The sequence below is a fragment of the Sminthopsis crassicaudata genome, chromosome 2 (genome assembly GCF_048593235.1).
Source record: "Sminthopsis crassicaudata isolate SCR6 chromosome 2, ASM4859323v1, whole genome shotgun sequence".
In the NCBI taxonomy this organism is placed as follows: domain Eukaryota; kingdom Metazoa; phylum Chordata; class Mammalia; order Dasyuromorphia; family Dasyuridae; genus Sminthopsis; species Sminthopsis crassicaudata.
In genome coordinates this window covers 656,588,224-656,603,319 of record NC_133618.1, presented here as the reverse complement: position 1 = coordinate 656,603,319, position 15,096 = coordinate 656,588,224, and the positions used below count along the sequence as shown (strand labels likewise).

General features: G+C 44.2%; 4 protein-coding genes across 11 annotated transcripts in view; 1 reads left to right on the top strand and 3 right to left on the bottom strand.

Annotated features, from left to right (window-relative positions):
- FAM149B1 (family with sequence similarity 149 member B1) overlaps positions 1-2,067 on the top strand; it is a 41,047-nt gene extending 38,980 nt beyond the window's left edge. Inside the window, exon 14 of the mRNA XM_074296844.1 lies at positions 731-2,067. Coding sequence (XP_074152945.1) covers positions 731-804 — 74 coding nt within the window. The 3' untranslated portion in view covers positions 805-2,067. The remainder of the gene's footprint in view (positions 1-730) is intronic.
- A 310-nt stretch (positions 2,068-2,377) lies between these two features.
- Positions 2,378-6,532, bottom strand: DNAJC9 (DnaJ heat shock protein family (Hsp40) member C9). Its single transcript, XM_074296857.1, has 5 exons — positions 6,258-6,532; positions 5,855-5,989; positions 5,203-5,457; positions 3,225-3,311; positions 2,378-3,104 (listed from the first exon to the last, which is right to left on the bottom strand). The coding sequence occupies exons 1-5, from the start codon at positions 6,435-6,437 to the stop codon at positions 2,988-2,990; spliced, it is 774 nt and encodes a 257-aa protein (XP_074152958.1). The 5' UTR covers positions 6,438-6,532; the 3' UTR covers positions 2,378-2,987.
- A 1,626-nt stretch (positions 6,533-8,158) lies between these two features.
- Positions 8,159-11,060, bottom strand: MRPS16 (mitochondrial ribosomal protein S16). The gene is made up of 3 exons (XM_074296858.1): positions 10,910-11,060; positions 10,127-10,387; positions 8,159-9,673 (listed from the first exon to the last, which is right to left on the bottom strand). The coding sequence occupies exons 1-3, from the start codon at positions 10,920-10,922 to the stop codon at positions 9,549-9,551; spliced, it is 399 nt and encodes a 132-aa protein (XP_074152959.1). The 5' UTR covers positions 10,923-11,060; the 3' UTR covers positions 8,159-9,548.
- A 2,816-nt stretch (positions 11,061-13,876) lies between these two features.
- Positions 13,877-15,096, bottom strand: part of CFAP70 (cilia and flagella associated protein 70) — a 67,504-nt gene continuing 66,284 nt past the window's right edge. For 7 of the 8 annotated variants that reach the window (XM_074296836.1, XM_074296837.1, XM_074296838.1 and 4 more), the window contains 2 exons: positions 14,821-14,868; positions 13,877-14,214 (listed from right to left, as the gene is read on the bottom strand). In XM_074296836.1, coding sequence (XP_074152937.1) covers positions 14,134-14,214; positions 14,821-14,868 — 129 coding nt within the window. In that variant the 3' untranslated portion in view covers positions 13,877-14,133. The remainder of the gene's footprint in view (positions 14,215-14,820; positions 14,869-15,096) is intronic. The other variant, XM_074296841.1, reaches the window with a different exon arrangement.

Below are 15,096 nucleotides of genomic sequence, written 5' to 3'. Positions count from 1 at the left end.
GGGTTAAGTGATCTGCCCAGGTCACACAGCTAGGAAGTACATGAAAGTTATTCATGTAATTTAACTTAACTTTAACCAAATCTAATTTGTTCATTTTTGCTTTCACCTGTGATTTCACTGATGTAGAGAGAACTGTGGAAAAATTCTATCAATCTGTAACATTTAATTCATAACTAATTTGTACTCCATTTTTTTCCTTCTCTCCCTTTTCTAATACAGATCCACATTGTTGCCAGATTATTTTTGAAATTTTAGGATCAAAGAAAATTTAAAGAGTATTTTATAGGCCTTGAAGTCCAGAATCCTTTCTCCCGTCTCCCATGGTGTATTTGGCAGTCAGGAATTTGAAATCAGGTTCTGATTCCTTATTGTACTGCCATTATCCCATCATTACCCATTCATAGATTGAGGCAACAGCTCTGGCAGCTGATGCCACTTTCTACTTTTTTCATCAAAAATCTTTCACAATGGCTTATCCAAATTCTCCTTTAAGTGATCCCCTACTACTCTCTAGCTAAACTAGTTTTCCACATTTCTTAAAGGTTCTCCCTGCCTCTTATCAATATTTTTCCTAATGTCTCACCTCCTCTTACTAGGTAATATTTATGCCTTACTTGGGATTTCTTAATATAGACAATTAAAAATATTCAGTTTAATTTTTTAAAATTACAACTTTAAAAGCCCCACACTACATTATTACTTAATGAATTGTATAATTTTTATCTAACAGGTCTTCAGTTACACGGCACTGCAAGATCTCAAAGTCGAGGTGGACCAGTCACTAGAACCAGACAGGGACCGTAGGGCAAACCCAAAACCAAAAACTTGTCGTCAGGTGGTTGTGAGCTCCTCTGAGAATTTTATGAATCAGTGCTCAGGCAGCTCAATGAAGCAAAACTTGTTTACAAGAAAAACTTTAAAAACCATCTTTACAAAGGCTATTTTTGTATAACCTACTGGGAAACAAAACCTGTGTCTGCCAAAGATTGTGTGGATTACCTGTCTTCTTCAAAGCAAGTTAAACTATTCCACTGGACAAAAGGTAACCCAAGATGGACCTTCTCCCTCTCCCCCAAAATCACTGCTTATCTGTCAAGCAGAATTATCAATTCCTGCAGGTGCATGAAAAATAGCAGTTGCTTCACTGCTATAGTATTAAGCAATCATATTCCCCAAACATTTCTGCTTATATTTAAACTCCTGAAAATAATTTGATTTTTCTTAATTTCAAGTGAAATCATTAAGGAGGCAGTGTTGTCAGAAGGTTGAACTGCCATTCAAATGAAAATCCTTCCTAGAGTGCACTCCAAAGTTAGCCAGACTGATCCCTACAGAACATGGCTACAAATATTTACTGGGGATAAAAATGATAGTAAATGAAGACCCCCCCCCCAACTGGAAAATGTTGGCAGTAGAAATATAGCTTATTTTAGCTTTTCTAGAATATATCAGTTTGCCAGCTCTTTTCATAGTAGTATTGATCAAGCTCTATTTCAGGCAAAATTGTATAAACAATTGGGATTTCCTATAATTATTAATTTTGCTTCATTTGGGTCAGATTTCCCTAACACCTGTACTCCCATTTTGCCAAATTTTCTTCAATAACAAACACCAGGAGGAAAACAAATACATTTCCTTTTTTGGAACTTTGCTGTTTGGCTTGATCAATTGATAGGATTTTCATATGTTAAGTCTCAAAACAGATTGTTTTGGTGAACAGAGGTAGCAAAAGTGAGTAAGCTGTGAATCTCTCAGGAGTTTTTCTTTAAATTTTGAATTAACAATAATGGTATAAATGTAGCTTATCTTCAAGAACTGTTCATATAATACTTAATTTCACTTGTAATTAAGTCTATTATATAATTAGTTTCAGGTCTTATTGTTTTAAGTCATCTCTTGAGGAAAAAATTCATGAAATTACAAAGTGATGTTACTTTACTGTCAAAGGTTTCTTAACAAAATAGCCAATGTTACATTGTGTCAAGTATGAGGGGGGGGAATCCAAACTCCCATGAAATTATATATTTTTTAAATGAATGCAATTAAAAAGTATATTTTCTAAACCATTAATGTTTGTGATCAAAAACTGGAAGTAAATGACAATGCGTCGTCCACTTTCCTAACTTAGGATCCATGGTGACAAACTTTAGAAGTCTTGTTCTTGACATTTGCAGGAAAAATGGTGTTCAATTTCCACTATAAAACTAAGTAAGGAAACCTGGTTGAAGAATTGTGAGTATAAATGTGCAAGTCTCTTGTTCTCATTTCAAAAAGTCTAAAAGTTATTTATTGTCAAGTTCAAATCTTTTGGCTCTCTCACTCCCAATATCACAAATTTAAAAGTCAGCTTTTAAAAGATCTCAGGATGAAGCAATGAATTATTTGACTAGTTTATTGTACGATTGCAAGTTTTTTTTTCCTTTTTTAATGAAAATTCTTGAAATTTTTGCCAGCACCAGAGTGCAAAATATAAAACTAATCTTGCTTACTATATAAATAAATGAAAACAAACTCAGCAAGGAAATAAGAACAAAGAACTAAGCTGTTCAGTAGCTGATTTAAGAATTTAATGTCCTCACCAGTGAGTAGTTTAGTGGTTAATAGCAGTATTACCTGTCAAGTGAGCTCTGCTAGAAGTTTTTATATCCTTTTTTTGATAGAATTTGTCTAGTACACTCCTTTTGTGTAATGCTTGTGGAAATAAATATATGTTCCCTGAAAATTAACTTCTTCCAAGGAGAGAAATTTCACAAAAACAATAGATAACTGCCAGTAAACACTTTGAGAGTATATGTATAACAACAAATGGAAGTGAGCTAAAGCAACTGCTGAATAAATTACTCAAAAGCTAGTCACTGATCTGGACAGTCTATACCAGAGGGGATCATTTTCCTCAATACTAAAGGTTTTACTAATTTTAATCCAGGTAAGTGGATAAGTTCCAATTAAATGGAAGACCTACAGAAGAAACAAAACCATCAACTTCATTATTTTTTTCCTTTCTTGGAAGGTGTTTTTTTCCCTTTTTTGGACGAGCTGCAATACTTTGCTTCCATCTGGGTGAGAAAACTGTCCATTTCTTTTTCTCGATTGTTTCGTCTGCTCTGTTGGAAGAGTTAAAAACATATTTCAGAACAAAAGCAACGGGTATCTATCTAAAATAAGAACTGGACCACAAGGGAAGGGGTCTTCTCTGCCCTAAGAGCCCCCAGAATTCAGCTCACCTGGATAAGTGCTTTTAAGTCACCTGGTCCTTCCCCCAGGCCCAGCTCCTTTCTGGTCTTTTCTGCTTCTTTGGCTTCTTCTTGAGCCTGAAATACAAAACTCATGTGAGATTCAAGGTCAAATAAAATGCACAAGAGCAAAAGGACCAACACATTCTGCATTAGCACTCACTGTAAACTCAAAAGTTGGCAGGAAGTCTGTTCATTCTATTTGGCACCCCCACTTCCAAGTCAAGCACTTTTTCAAGACCACATAAAAGGATTAGATTAAAAGGAAAGGGACTAAAGTGATTTTAACAATATGAGGAATTCCTGGATAAGGAAAACTCCACTAATACAGATCAATACCCCTGAAAGGCAGGGTCCAACAGCACTGACATGACTTGTCTAAGTTCACAACCCGTCTAAAAGTCTGAAGCCTGTCTTCCTGACCGAAGCCGGCCTGCCATCTGTGCAGTTCACACTGCTACCTATCTTGGATTAAGAAAGACCATTTCTTATATTTTCATGGGGGTTGTGTCAAGAGTGGTAGCAAGATACTTAGGAAGGTTTTGCCAGGTTTACTTCATTAGAGGAGAATGGAAAGAGGCAGAAAGCAATGGAAGAAAGCTGAAGAAATCGGGAAACGACTTAGATAATGAGTCCACTGATAATATTACAGGAATGAAATTTCAAAGCATGACATTAGGTTAGAATAGTAAGGCTAGGCTCCTTGTCTGATGTATCAACTTACCATAGATAGCAAGTAGTGGTTATCCAGAGTAACTCTGGTTTAGAACTTTGAGAAAGTATTTTCAGGGGAAAGAAAAAAAATTATTTTCAGTTAACCTCTTCCCTCTTTTATCAGTGAATATCAGACAAATACAACCACAAGTTAGTTCCTTTTGCATAAAAAAAACTTTTAAGTCTACCTTTTACTCCTTCACTTTTTAAACTTCTCAGACAACTATACTTTTACAGAACAAAACACAACACGAAATAACATTTGTTTCAGTTGTTCTTTGTTCAAAACAACATCACTATGTTGTGTTATTGTGTGTCCAGAATGCTCTGCCACAGGTGGGACACAAAGTCCTGAATAGTTCTGAAGTTCTTAAGAGAGACCTTGCTTTTTCTGACCACCTTGTAAGCGCTTGCCCTGTGTGAGTTATTCATAAAATTTCTTTTTGGCACATGTACATGTGGCATTCAAACAACATGGCCAGCCCAAAGGAGCTGTGCTCTCTGCAGTAGAGTTGGAATGCTTGGCAGTTTAGTTCAAGAAAGAACTTTAATGATTGGTATCTTATATCCTGCCAGGTAATCTTCAGAATCTTAAGACAATTCAGAAGCGATTCAGATTCCTGGCATGGGCTGGGAGACTGTCCAGGTTCCACAAGCACACAACAGTCAGCACAATGGCTGGAGACCTTGGGTTTATGAGTCTAATCCCTCTCCCACACTTTCCTTCGGAGCCTCCCAAACACTGAGCTAGCTCTGGCAAAGTGCCACTGCCAAGATAAGAGAACTTAGCCACAGCATTCAAACTTCCCCATTTGCTATGGCGCTGGCTGATGGAAGACCTGAGTTTTCTTGGGGTTAAATTAGCACAAGCAGCAGAGAAGTGATCCCTATTGGCTGTATCTCTGCCTCTCGGCCGCACAATCACCTGAAAACAATATCCTGCACCAACACTCCCTGCACTTGCGTTTTGGCTTGCAGCCTTTTCAAGTTGAATTTGCCATCGGCTCTGTGGCTGACTGACTCCTCATTTGTCCTCACTGAAGGTGTTTTACGCGCACAGCCTGGTTTCACTTCACCTCCACCACCTTCGGAAAGCTCCAAAGTGTGGTCCAGTGCGGAGCCTGAGCCAGCCTGCCACTGTCAAACTGATGCGCTACGCCCACCATCTTCTCTGAAGGAACTAGGTAACGGTGACCTAAGACTGCACACCTTAACTTATTACCCCAGCAAATACGAATTAGAAGTACACACATACCCTCCTTTTCCTTGCATTCATCTTTTGCTTTGATTCCTTGAGAAAAGCTTTAAAGGGTGGAACTTCTTCAGCATCAATGGCCTGCTGTATGATGGCCCGGATTCTGGGTTCCGAAGTGTATTCGGCACATAATAGAGACTCCATGATTTGATCCATGTCGCCCTTGAAGTCCACATAGGCTTGTTTAATATCAATTAGCTCTTCTTCAGAACCAATGTACTTTTTTTCAAAGGTCTTGATGTCATCTAAGGTTATCTAAAAAGAAGGGGGAAAAAGCTCCAACTTGATGAGTTGCTTTTTCAGTTAAATGTTTAGTTAAAACAAGAAAGTATTTTTAAATACTTCTAAAGGTGAGATCGGACATTGGTCACTACACCAGGTACTTGTACAGCCGAGGGCCGGCTCTAAGCTGCAGGCTTGGGACTCTGCCCGGGACATCGAGGGGCTAAGAGAAGCAAAGAGGACACAACCTTCCACTAGGGGTCGGCGGGGGTCACGTAATGCTCTAGGGGGGCTCGGCTCCCTCTTAAGGAGACGCCCAGATAAGCAGCTAATAAAGCCCATTATGCGGCCAGCGGGGGAGGGGAGGAGCCCGGCCCCGGGGAGGGGGCCATGGGAGCTCTCCTAGGTCTCGGCCCCGACCGCCCCGTACCTTCTTGAAGAGCAGCCGCCAGTAGCTCAGCCAGTCCCGGTCCGGCACTCCCCCCTCTTCGTCCACCAACCCCTGCTCATCGTACAGATCCCGCTTCTCCGCGTCGCTCAGGATAGCGTAGACTTGGCCCAGGATCTGCGGAGAAGAGCCGCCCCATGAATGGCGGCCGAACCCCAGGCACAGGGGACGCCCACGTCGAGGTCCCGGCACCAGTGGGGCGGGGGGAGGGCCTGGCCAGGGAAGCCCCGCAGGCTATTGGGGAGGGGTGACACGACTGGACTCACACTTAGGGGATACCCCCGGGGCCCTGAAGGAGGATGGACAAGGGAGGGGCTGCGGGCGGACCCAGGGAGAGGGCGGCGGCACCAGGCCGGGCTCCCGGGACCGGGCGGCTTCCGCGCACCTGGAACTGCCGGGTGGCCTTCTTCCGGCCGGCCTCGTCCACGCGGTCAGGATGGACCCGCAGGGACACTTTGTGGTAGCTGCGCCGGATCTCGCCTTGGGAAGCCCCCCGCCGCACGCCCAGCACTTGGTACAGGTCGGTAGTGCCGAACTCCTCCTTGCAGCGCTCCAGGAGCCCCATTGCCGCCGTGCCCGGGCGGGTGTCCACGGGCCTGCGGCTCCCGGTTGCCGCTTACTTTCTTTTCCCGCGCGAAAAGAGCCGGCCGCCGGAAGGGGAGGGGCGGGACGTGACGTCAACACGGGGCGGGACCGAGCCTCCTGCGCAGCCGCAGCGCAGCCTAACGTGACAGCGGCCGCCAAAAGCCGTGTGGCGCAAACTATCGTAAACACCGGGAGAGGGTGTCTCTTCTGTGGCTGCTGCTTCTCATCTTTATGGGGCAGCCGGAGCTTGCTTGTCTGTGCCCCACCGTCCGTTGTGAGGTTCTCCCCGTGAGCGGGTGGCCACTCTGGCTCGGCTGTCCGCCGAGGTCACAAGTGCAGTATTTTGGGGGCAAGGGAACAGGTGCCTCCCACGGAATCTGGAGGACGGAGACTTGGTCACCTTAATTACGTCATCCCCAGTGGTTTCCAGTCCGGCTCTCGCCGGTCCACCGAGCGGGAAAGCGAGGCGGGCCAGAAGTCCTGCTGGGGCTTTCCCGGCTCCCCTGCCCCCAGCGAGCTCCGGACCCAATCTGCCGGGCAACGACTGTCCCGATCCTCCCACACTTCCCCCTCATCCCCCTGCTCCCTTTGCAGAGAACTCTCCTGGCATCTGCCTCGCATCCCCACCTCGTTCTTAGGAGACTGGCACTCTCCAGCCCAAGGGCTCCCCGTCACCTAACGGTCAGGTTCCAGGTCCAGGCTGTGAGACATAAGGCGGTCCGGCTCTCCGGGAGTAAATCCGTACCAGCTACACGGGAAGACGGAAGGCAGCTCCCTAACGAGCCGCACTAGGAGAGGGGCGGGGCACCCGGGGCTGGACAAGGCCACCCTTCGGACCCTAAAGGAACGTCGACTCTTCTGGGACTCGTCGGTCTCCATAACTTCGGCCCACCACTTTCCTTACAGGAAATGAGAACAGGAAAGAAAGAGCGCCTTCATAGGTGACACCAGGGCAAGCCTTGTGAGGCTTACAACCAGCAGATCTCCCAGGAACTACTGGCATGAATGATATGACTTCTTCCAACCACACCTTCATTTCTTATGGGGAAACTGATCTTAACCCAAGAGGTGTGGCTAGACAAATGAGTCCATTACACAACAGAATCAGTTACCAAATGAAAGAATAATTTTCATGTAGTTATCTCTTTGACTGTACAAATATTAATGTCTTTAGGAACCAACCCCATTCCCACAAGTAACATCCGTAAATGTCATACCAGTGCTCATAACAGGGTTTCCTCACTGCCCAGCCAGAGGCTATGTCTTTCTCCAAGGTGATAATGTCTTAAAAGTTTCTGTCAACACTGCTCTATGGAAAAGATGGAGTGCTTAAATCTCAATCATACAATTTTTCAGGAATCTATCCTACTCATGACTTAGAAGGCTGATGACTGACTGGCTTTATATTGTTGTAGCTTGATATATAATGTATACTATATATTAGTATATAATATATAGCTTATATATTATCAAATTCTATTACCTAATTTGTCAGTCCTGTGGTTTTATTGGTAGATAATTACAAACTGTTGATAAATTTGTTTAAAATTGTCTACAATATTTTTTGTGGTAGTCTGTTCTATCTGGGGGGTTATGTATATTATTTATGGAGCACAAACATGTTATTTACCAAGGTGGTTACAGAATGAATTCTCCAATGAATTCAGATTTGAAAAGGGTATGTACAAAAGATGAGACACATGAGAACAAATACCCAAGAGTGACATGGACCTTTAATAAAAATGTCATCCAGGTTCAAACAGAATGAGGTGTGGCTTGGTGGAAAATACCAACAACAAAATTTGAAGTGGGGAGAAGGGTAGTTGTAGCAAGATGGAAAAGCATAAGCAGGCATGCATCCTGAGATAATAGAAGAAAAACGGAGTTGACTCCTATTAGCTTCCATTTTCTTTGTCAAGAATGATCTTTGTATTGGAAAAAAATAGGATTAGATGTGGCCTGAAGCCCAATATATATGGGAAGACAGCAAAAACCAACCAACAAACAAACCAAAAAAACCAACAAACAAAAAAGCTATTCTATAGGAGTTCAGGTATCCTGGCTGGGACAAATTACATCCCATGGCACACTAAGAATTTAATGAGGACACTACAGTGTTGTCAGCCATCTATGACTATAGATAGGCCTGCAGACATGAGCAAAAGTGTTGGTGTTCAAAAAGAAAAATGCTACAGTCTGCAGGATCTAGGGTTTTGTTCTCAGTCTCTTTTAGTCACTTATTTGGTGGTTGGTGAGCACTGGAGAAAATGGTAATCACTAGAAGCCTGGTTGCTTAAGAACAAGCCACCAAACTAAATTCATTTTCTCTTTTTGGATAGGGCTGCTAGATTGTTACATTGGGATTATTAAATAAAGTTCTGGGTTTCAGCAAAGCATTTGCTAAAGTTTCATAAACTCAAACTAGAGAAACATGATACCAACATAGTTGGGTATTTGGACTAGTTCATTAATGGATCAATGTCAGTTTCAAGGAAGCTTTTCCCTTGTCTGTTGCAGGGCCCTAATGGTATATTCAATAGTGACAAGAAAGCCATTAGATCCATGCTACTTGTCCACAACCTGGACTGTTCAATCCCAGTCTCCAGTATTTCCCCCTTCAATCCATCTTCTGCATAGCTTCATATGGAGATTGCTGAATTATGTCTGTCTACATCCTCCTATTCCTCAGTGATTTCAGTGACTAATCCTACTGCCACTAGAATAAAATGCAAACCCCTTTGTGGGGTGTTTAAAGCCCCTCACATTTGGTTTCAAATACAAGTTTCCCAATACAGACCATTTCTGTCCCAACTCTTCTGGAGGTCCCTTCCAATTCTTGAAGTTCTCTGCCCTGATAATTCTCTAACCCAGCCTGCCCAAGGACGAGATCCACCATCCTCCAGCTCCACAGCTACAAAGCATCTACTCCAATCCATCCCTGCTCCAGAAGAATACACAAAGCTCTGAAAATTCCCTTTATTCACCTCAGAATGAGTTCTTGAGACTAAGGTGTATTTTAGCAGAGCATCTGGCACAAAGAACCACTTAAGAGATGCTTCTTGATTGGACTTGCTGATGCTGCTCCCACAGCTCAACTGGGTGCTGTCTCTGTGTTTTCTGCCTGAGAAGCTGAAATGGCTTCAAGAGCACGTTTCCGATGAAGCCTCTCTGCATTTGTGATAGTCATGGGATGCAGAGGGAAGAATCCAGAAAGACCTAAAGGCAACAGAATGTCCACTTGTAAAGACAAAGCCATTGTTTCTCACAGGGCACTGAGTCACCACCGTTGAGTCCTAACAGTGCCCACAGGGAAAGCTAGAACCTGGTCCCGGGACTGTCAGAGGTATGTACCACCACCCTCCACTACAAAATGGGTAATCTTTCTCTCATTTACAGCCTCAAAAAGAGGAAAATAAATTGGAGGAGGATTGATGTTCCTTGGTTGTAACCGTCAAACTAGGGCTATTCCTTCTGGGTGAAAGCAAAATTCTGGCTTTTCATCATTTTTATCACCAGTGGAAAACTGCATATCTTCAAAGGCCCCAAGAGGCCTTCTTTAAATTGAAAAACCTAAATCAGCGTCACTCCTGGGGAAGAGGAGAAGTTGGCCCATGCAAGGAATGCCCCAACCCAGCAGAGCCCCTCACTGGAGGGGGCCAGCTGTATTACCTAGAAGCTTCTCCACTGGTTTGGTGAGGTGGGCCCCCGAGCCCAGCCAGTGCCGGATTCTCTCCAGGTTAAGGGCCACGAGCTTCTCCCCGTTTGTGTTGGGCAGGGGGTCATAGCAGCCCAGCTGCTCCAGGAAACGACCGTCCCGGGCGCGCTTGTTGTAGGCAGCCACGATGCGGTAGAAGGGCCGGTTGGTGCAGCCGCTGAGGGTCAGGCGGATGGTCACGTGGCCGGCCCGGTAAGTCTTGCAGAGGAGGGGAGCTGCGAGGACATGGCTGGCTGGGTGAGAAGCCTCTCAGGACGACCCTGGGCAGGGCATCCCGCCTCGAATCCCCATCCCCCTCTCTGCCCATCCCCCCCGCCTATCGTTGCTTATGTAAGGAGGGGCACATAGTAGGGGCTCCCCCGCTCTGGACCCTAAAACCACCTATGGCTTACGGCACCCGGGTACTCCCGAGAACAAGAGCGAGACACCTTATCGAGGATCGCCCGTGACTTAGTGGCCAAATACACAGGTTGAGGGACAGGGTCAATGTCGGGGGCGGGAACTAAGGTCCATTTGCCCAATCCACGCGCAGCGCTCCGCCCCCTTAAGCCACAGCCTCCTTCAGGAACGGCATAGGGCCTCGGGCTTCTCCTACTGCGCCTGCGCACAGCGGGTTCGCTGATTAGACCCACCCGCCGGGTCCCGCCTCCCCACGGCCCGTCTGCCCTGCCCCGGCCCTCGTTCTCCTCGGAGCCGAAGGAAGCCACAGTGCTTCGCCCCATGCAATAGTCACTCACTCAGCTGGACCATGGTGGGCTAGACGGAGACGAGAGGCCAGGAGTCTCTAGGGAGGCCCGCTGGGACTCGGACTTCCGAACCGAGCTTTCACCGCCCCAACCAGAGCCGCGTCTTCACCGCCGGAAGTGAAGGATTCTCCGCTCCTGCGTCTAGAGAACCCCGGAAATGTTGTCTTTTCTAGCCCCGCCTCATTAGTCCCTCTTTCCTTTGTATTCTGTGGGAACCAACGTGTGCTGCGCCTGCTCTGAACGTGCAAAGTGCTTCCGTCCCTGGGGGATAACGAGTCCCAAACTGAACGGCGACTACTGACTTCCTGGGAATGGGAAGGAGGGGACGGGAGATGGAGATGCCATGAATATGTATAACGTCTGTAGCGGATAATGCTGGGGGATAGGTTTCTGCCGAAGGAAGTGCCCGGGGGCGGGGGGGCCGAGGATCCCGGAGGGCTGCGGAGAACCCGCGAGGAGAGGGGCCGAGGACTGGGTTAGAGTCGGGGATTAAGAGATCACTAGTAACTCAATAAGATGTTAGAGGTCTGTTGAAGGGGGTTGAGCAGCAAGTGAGGGAGAGGAGGTAAGGCATGGAGTCAATCAAGCATTTATTACCCCTGCCCCATACAGTGCCAAGGAGGTCATTTGAGAGGCATTTAAATCGTTTTTAAAACGGGACAGCCGTTGGAAATGGGGGGAATAAATGAAGGTTGAACCAGGAGGTAGAGAAGTTTGAACGCCGAAGGACTTGGAGCCTGCCGGTTTTAAGCAGCTGCTGGAATGTATTCACTCAGGAGGGCAGGAGTCCTGGCGAGGCTTGGGTTTTCCTCACTTTGGTAGCTTTGTGGAAGATGGATTACGTGGGGGGTGAGGCTGTTGCTATGGTCTAGGCGAGAAGCCTGAGCAAGGATGAGATGAACAAGGATGAGTGGACAGATTCTGAGATGCCGTGCCAATAGAAATGAGATTGAACAATTGGTTAAGTGGAATGACGGTGAGAAGCGTAAAACTGAAGTTATAATCCTGGGGTTCTAGGATGACAGAAAAAGGAAGCTTCAGAAAAGAGGAAGATTTGGAGGAAAGAAGTGTTCTATTTCTGAGATGCCTCTGAGACATCCAGTTCAAAATGTCCGTTAGGCGATGGTTAATGTGAATCTGGAGCTTGAGAGCCTGAACCAGCAGCAGTATAGAGCTGAAAACAATGTTTGAGAGCTGATGAGACTCCCCCGTAAGGGTTTCCTAAGGGCCAGGCAGACTTGGGTGTTTTTTGTGAATAACGGGGAGAAAAGATTGAAGAATACAAAGGAATGATGGAACAATCTGCCGAGGAAGGAAACACGTCAAAGGTGCGTGTAGACAGGTTAGCTTTAGTGAGTTGAACAGCCTCCTCTCTTTAATTTGCTCAGTGAGTGTAGGGAAAACAGTGGGAACAGCAGATTTAATCAAGGTAAATTAAAAAAAAAAAATTAAAGGTAGGCAGGAACCAGATTGTGAAGGTCTTTACGTTTTTAAATGTTATTGCTATTTCCTGTTTCTTACATCACCACAGTATCCCGTGTCACCTTCCTTCTAAGAGCCTTCCCATTTGACAAATTTTCTTATTTGTATTGTTTTAGCAAAGAGACGGTGAAAGCACGATTAATACATTGAGTAAGTCCAGGTCTGTCCAGAGAGCAGCATCTGTGGACCTCCCACTCATAGATACACACACATTGGGAATATGGTTTTTGTATCTCTTCTTCCCATGTCTTGAGTTTTGCAATTTTATTATTTACTTTTGATTTTTTGGTATGCCTTTCTTTCCATTTATATTGTTGTTGACCTTACATGTGTTTTCTTGGCTCTGCTTATTTAATACTGCATCCATTTATGTCCATTTCTCTATATTCATCACACATCATTTCTTATAGCAAAGAACATTCCATTATGTTCATGTATCATTCCCCAATAGATGGATATCTACTTTGCTCATAATTAGTGATCCCAAAAGGTGCCGCTATAAATATTTTGAAGTGTACAGGGATATGCTCAGTTATGGATTTTCTGGTCCAGAGAGTCTGGAACATTTTAGTCATTTTATTTGCCTTATTCCAAAATGCATTTCAAATGAATAACTCCACCAATAATATATAATTAGTGTGCCTATTTTTCCACAACCCACCTAACAATGACTATGGCAAATTTTTGGTCATTTTGGCCAATCTGCAGGGTGTGTGAAGTGAAACCTCAGGGTTATTTAGATTTGTATTTCTCTTTTTAGTGATTTGGAACATTTTTTTCATGTGGTAGTGAATACTTAGCAGTTCTTTTGAAGACAATTTATGTTGTTTGGTCATTTATCTATTGAGGAATGGCATGCATACATACACACACACACAAATATTTGATGCCTCTGATGCCACACCTACTTTACTTTTTCCTTTCTTGATTCAAGTAAGCAATGGGCCATATATCTGATTAGCTCTCTGGGCCTAGCACTACATATGTAGTGAGAAGGGGAGGGACCAACTTTGTGTCCTCTTTATTTGGGAACTCTACATGGATCCCATTGGGTTAAATAAAAAATCAGTCATTTCGTGCTTCCCTTGTTTCCTCAGCTCACAATCCCTGTGGAATTTACCTATATTAACTATATACTCTTCCTCCAAAGCAAGAATCCAATGTCTTTTCCAATCCTTCCATTAGTAAACCTGACCAGCGGCATTACTCTCAGTCTAAGAAGGATTCCATATAATTATAACATTCATTTTGGAGTATAATTCACTCATTTTGCAGATGAGGACACTGAGCTTCAGAGTAATGAAAGTTGTGCAGCTAGTAAAGAGCAGGACCTGGAGCAGAATCCAGTTCAGACTCCTGGCTGATTAAACTACTTTGCCTTTCATTTTCCCCCCAGAAATTCTCCCAACTCATCCTCCCAGTTCTGATACTACCACCTTCTTTGTCCCCTCACCAATGATCTAGATGAGCTTCATATTTTCTTGCTGATTTTTTTATTAACCTTTTTGAATAACAATTATAAAGAAAAGAAACAATAAACCCCCCACACACACACACACAAAGGAAAAACCATAAACCAAACCAAAAAAAAACCCCTCAAAATGAAACAGTTGCTGGGGCAGATGGTCTTTTTCTTCAGCCTTAGGACTAGCCTGACTCCTTTAGGATTTAGGAGCTCAGGGAATTTCTGCCTCACATAGAAAAAAAAAAAAATCTCCTTCTGGAATATGTCATCAGAAGGAAGGATTCCCAAAGCCAACCATCTCTTGCACCATGCGGATCTCCTGGAGCAAAGCTTCATCCTTCAGCTTCAGCTGCATTAAAATGGATAGAATATTCTTGAACATCTCAAATTACTCACCCTGCCTCCCTCTCATATTTTACCCTCCCTTGTCACTACTCATTAAGATTGGATGCTGTCATAACTTCTTGCTTTCTTTAAGTATCTCATGGGTATGCTCATAGATCTCAAAGGAGCAATAGACCACATCCATTGGCCAAAGAGAAGTGTCCCAGTTTGACTCCCATAGACTCTTCGTTCGAGAAAGAGTCTTAAATTTAGCCCAACCCCTTACTTTACAGATGAGTACACTAAAATTCAGTGATTAAAAGATTCTTCTTCAGACCTGATAGCTAGTTCTTGGCTGAGATGGAACTGGAACCCCCACCATTCTCAATGCACTGCTCATTACACTATCCCGGGGATCAGTGCCATAATCACTAAGTAAGGGAGCTCTGGATCATAGAATCAGCAGATTCATGAAAAAAAATAAACCAACCAACCTATGAATAAATATGGTAAGAGTCTTCCTGATGATCTTTCTCAGATAAAACACAATAAAATAGCAATTAAACCAGCCCTTCCCATGGTAATGCAATTTCCATTCTGAGCCAAACCAACAGGGGAATCAGAGCCAAACCTTTAATGTGTATTTGTAAGACTGTTCTGCTTCCAGTTTCCTCCCAGCCTGAAAATAAAACAATAGCAGCTTGTGATGGTGATATGATAAACATGGTGACGATAACGTTTTAAAAGCTCCATGATTTCATATTTCATAAGGTCTGGGAAAGACCTTAGCATGTTTGTAAGCATCATAGATAAGAGACTTTAGAGGGAATAGAAAGGGGCAAATGAGAGAGAAATGGGGAGATACGGGACGAGGGTAGTGGAGGCCCTAACATGTCATCCTTGGTAC

Coding starts and splice junctions, on each gene's coding strand:
- MRPS16 (XM_074296858.1), bottom strand. Junction 9,674..10,126: donor ACCAGTGGAGAAGCTTCTAG/GTAATACAGCTG, acceptor TGTTGCCTTTAG/GTCTTTCTGGATTCTTCCCT.
- DNAJC9 (XM_074296857.1), bottom strand. CDS start 6,437: ATGGGGCTCCTGGAGCGCTGCAAGGAGGAGTTCGGCACTACCGACCTG. Junction 5,458..5,854: donor GGCGGCTGCTCTTCAAGAAG/GTACGGGGCGGT, acceptor CCTTCTTTTTAG/ATAACCTTAGATGACATCAA. Junction 3,312..5,202: donor TGAATGCAAGGAAAAGGAGG/GTATGTGTGTAC, acceptor TTTGTATTTCAG/GCTCAAGAAGAAGCCAAAGA.